The sequence below is a fragment of the Balearica regulorum genome, chromosome 25, assembly GCF_011004875.1.
Source record: "Balearica regulorum gibbericeps isolate bBalReg1 chromosome 25, bBalReg1.pri, whole genome shotgun sequence".
Lineage (NCBI taxonomy): Eukaryota > Metazoa > Chordata > Aves > Gruiformes > Gruidae > Balearica > Balearica regulorum.
The window spans coordinates 1,987,276-1,990,984 of NC_046208.1; the positions used below are offsets into that span (position 1 = coordinate 1,987,276).

General features: G+C 51.4%; 1 protein-coding gene across 1 annotated transcript; it reads left to right on the plus strand.

Annotated features, from left to right (window-relative positions):
* Positions 1–226: 226 nt before the first annotated feature.
* Positions 227–3,709, plus strand: GUCA1A (guanylate cyclase activator 1A). Its single transcript, XM_010313430.2, has 4 exons — positions 227–424; positions 2,358–2,507; positions 3,062–3,152; positions 3,549–3,709. The coding sequence occupies exons 1-4, from the start codon at positions 227–229 to the stop codon at positions 3,707–3,709; spliced, it is 600 nt and encodes a 199-aa protein (XP_010311732.2).

Genomic DNA, 3,709 nt, shown 5'->3' on the forward strand with positions numbered 1-3,709 from the left:
GCTTTTTGAATTTTCCTGGGGAGACGTGTCTTTTGCATCCATCACCACCAACGCCGAATCGGGACAGCGCACGCACAAGGCGGTCTGTTTTTCCCCCATATCTTGATCCCTGCAGTGCTGGGGACCTTTGGACTTTAAAGGCGAGAAGCAGAATTTAAAAGAAAGCCCTCAAATTTCAGAAAACATCCATTTTTGGCTGCAAAAGCGACCAGCGCTTGGTGCAGAGATGGGGAACATGGACGGGAAAGCCGTGGAGGAGCTGAGCACTACCGAGTGCCACCAGTGGTATAAGAAGTTCATGACGGAGTGTCCTTCTGGCCAGCTCACCCTGTATGAGTTCAAACAGTTTTTTGGCTTGAAAAACCTGAGTCCGTCAGCGAACAAATACGTTGAGCAAATGTTTGAGACGTTTGACTTTAATAAGGTAAATATTGTCCTTGCCGCTCAGCCCGCGCAGGGATCGGCTGTGCTCCGCTCGCTGCGTGTGATCGCGCGTGGTGTGTTTGGATGTACGCGAATGCAGATGTGTATCTAAGTATGTACGGTCTGATTCTCTGTGGCCTCATAAATCATAAAATCAGTTTTGTAAGGCGAAAATGTCAGCAAAACCTCCTCACCTGGTGACTGTTCCGGAAGAAAATAGACTTTGACTTCTCCCAGAATTGGTATTTCCCTTTTAATTTTAAATTATTAAATTAGTAGGGCTTTTATCTGCTAGTCTGTCATCCCTTTAAAATGAAGTGCCCTTTAATCCTTGAATATCGGATGTTGTGACAGTGAGGAACAAGGGAGCAGCGTCAGAACAAGTGCTGCATTCATGCAGAAACAGCGAGTTCCCGAGCCATGGCATGAGTTACGGTTGCAGAACAGTTCCAGAGCAGATCGGGTTTGTTTTTCTATTGTTTTAAATTATAAATAGATTACAGTTCCATTTATTTTATTACATGTGCTCAGCCCCATATGATGAGGAGCTCGGGCCCTTTGTTCCCTGCGGAGAGGCTTTGCACCTCGGGTGTTGCTGCTCCGGACGCCGGTGCGGGGCAGTCCGGGAGCACGGGCGCGCGGCCGGGAATGCTGTCTTCCCAGCTCAGGGAAACAGATGGATGCTGTGTCTGTGAGAGGAAATAACACCCTCCTTGACTTGCAAATGATTTGAAATTGCACCTCATGTGAGATGAGGAATATATTTTCTGGCAACCCAAAGGGCTTAGTGGGCTTAATCCCACGGAAATAATACAATTTAGCCTAAATCCTTTAGGTGCTTTTGTTTGTGCCTTGGCCTTTACCTTGCTTGCTGCCCCGTGTTTGAATGCATGCCTGAACAGGGAATTGCTGCACAGGAAATCCTGCTGGGAATGGGGCTCAGTAGCTATTTATACCTAATCTGGCTCCTGCAGCAGTGGGATAAAGCAGATGAGCTCTTCTTGAACCGGCCCCGTGGTGGCTTTGCTCATTGACAAAACGCCGGCTTATTCCCTCCCAAAGGCTTTCCGTGGTTTATGGTACGTACCGTTTTCCTTCAAAGTGCTTTGTATCTCAATGGTCCGTGCCGTGGAAATGCTCTGTGGTGGGCACGAGGGATTTAGCGAGTTTCCTAGGAGCCGTGAACGTCACGGGGCAGTGTCTGGAAGCAGGTTGGTGGCACATGAGCTCACCCCAGCACAGCTTTGCATCGGTACCATAACCCCGGCTGGAGAGCCGTCTGCGGGCCCAGCTGGACGTCTCTAACGCCGTGGTGTGAGCTGGTGGCGGGCAAACAGCGAGGAGAAAAGTCAAAGATAAAACCGTTTGTGCTTTTGACGTGACCAAATGTGAAGCAGATACAGAAATGGCACAGGGACAGAGCAGCGCCTTCCCAGCCGCGGATGTCGGCAACGTGCAGGGTAATTCCCGAGTTCGTTCCTCTCCCGGAGGTTTGCACACGAGGCCTCCTTGCAGCAGAGGAGCTGTAGGTGTGCGCAGACAGGATAATGTTAGATAATCCTTCGGGGTTCATCTGCATAAACCTGCTCCTCTTTGACCTCCAAATTACCACTGCTTTGCATAAAGAGATTCCTTTAGCACGGGCTAGCTTTTGAGACATCATTAGTCCCCAAGCCAGGTACACACACCGAGTTCGTTTGTTATCAACACCTAACGACTCTGCATAGACCAACGAGGAGCCCGCACCGTACGGTGCATTGGCTTTAACGGGTGGGCGTGCAGGGGACCCGCACCCGGTGCCTCCCCGAGACCCTGCTCTCAAGGTGGTGGCCACACATTGAAGTCTTCGGTGGGGACTTCCAAAAGTGACCAGCAAAATCACTGCCTGCCTCTCTGCTTTTAATCTCATCTAGCTGCTATCCTTCTGCTTTTAGGATGGCTACATAGATTTTATGGAGTATGTGGCAGCTCTGAGTCTGGTCCTGAAAGGGAAAGTGGATCAGAAGCTGCGATGGTATTTCAAGCTCTACGATGTGGACGGGAACGGCTGCATTGACCGGGGAGAATTGCTGAACATCATCAAAGTGAGCGGGCTCAGCTTTTTCCGTTTCTTTCGCAGACCATGGTTATTAAATGCAGGTAGACAGAGAGGTTGTAACAGGAATATTCCAACCCAAAAGACAACTCCCTGGTAAATTGGTAGGCACTGGCCAAACCTGCTGCTTGTCCTCTGCCAGTCCTCCCACCGGGCTGGCCTCCCCGGCCGGACCTGTCTCGAACACCCCACCCTCCCCACGGCACCTGCACGCTCCGACACGCAGCAGCCCCTTGGCTTCTCGTTGCGGGTTGTTTAACCACGTCCACCGAAACCCGGGCTCGGATAAGCACTTGAATTTAATCTAAGGATTTTCAGAGGTGAACGGCTCCTGGCTTATCCCAGTATGCCCACTTAACCTTTTAATGCATTGATTGCCTTTTTAAGTGATTTAAATCTCCAGTTTTTCAGACAGGACTTAGTCCTTTCAGAACATAACTGCCTGAAAAAAACTTTGGCCTCTCATGTCCAGTCACCTACTGATGGATACGCAAATCTGCACAACGCTCAGTAATTGTCCTCCGTGTCCTTCTTCCCCTCCAGGCTATTCGAGCTATCAACCGGTGCAATGAAACGATGACGGCCGAGGAATTCACAAACATGGTGTTTGACAAAATTGATATAAACGGAGATGGTGAGGAACTTCCTTATGCAATGCCAAATACTGCTCCTGCTTTCCCCCTTACCAGCCGTTTGCTCTGCCAGAGCAATTCCAGGCGCTGGGTGTCCCAAAACACCGGGACCTCAGGACAGCTGGCAGAGAGCGAAGGTTTAGCTCCCCGTCCCCTCTGCGGGCTGCAGCCAGCCCGAGGGGACTCTGCAAACTGTCCCTTATCATTCTGGCAGGGTGGGGATCTGCATGGGGTCTAGCTGTGATGGGATGTGGGGTGTTTGATACGCAGAGCCGAGACCTCGGGAAGGGCACGCTCTTACAGCCCGGGCTGCTCCCGGGGGCTGCTCCGAGGCTGCTGGCGGAGGGAGGAGAAAGGCTGCAGGGTTTAACAGACCTTTTCTGAACGTGCTCTCACAGGTGAGCTCTCCTTGGAAGAGTTCATGGAGGGCGTGCAAAAGGATGAAGTGCTTCTCGAGATCCTCACCCGCAGCCTGGACCTGACGCACATCGTCCAGCTGATCCAGAACGATGGGAAGAACCCGCACGAGCCGGAGCAGGCGGCAGAGGCTGCCCAGTAG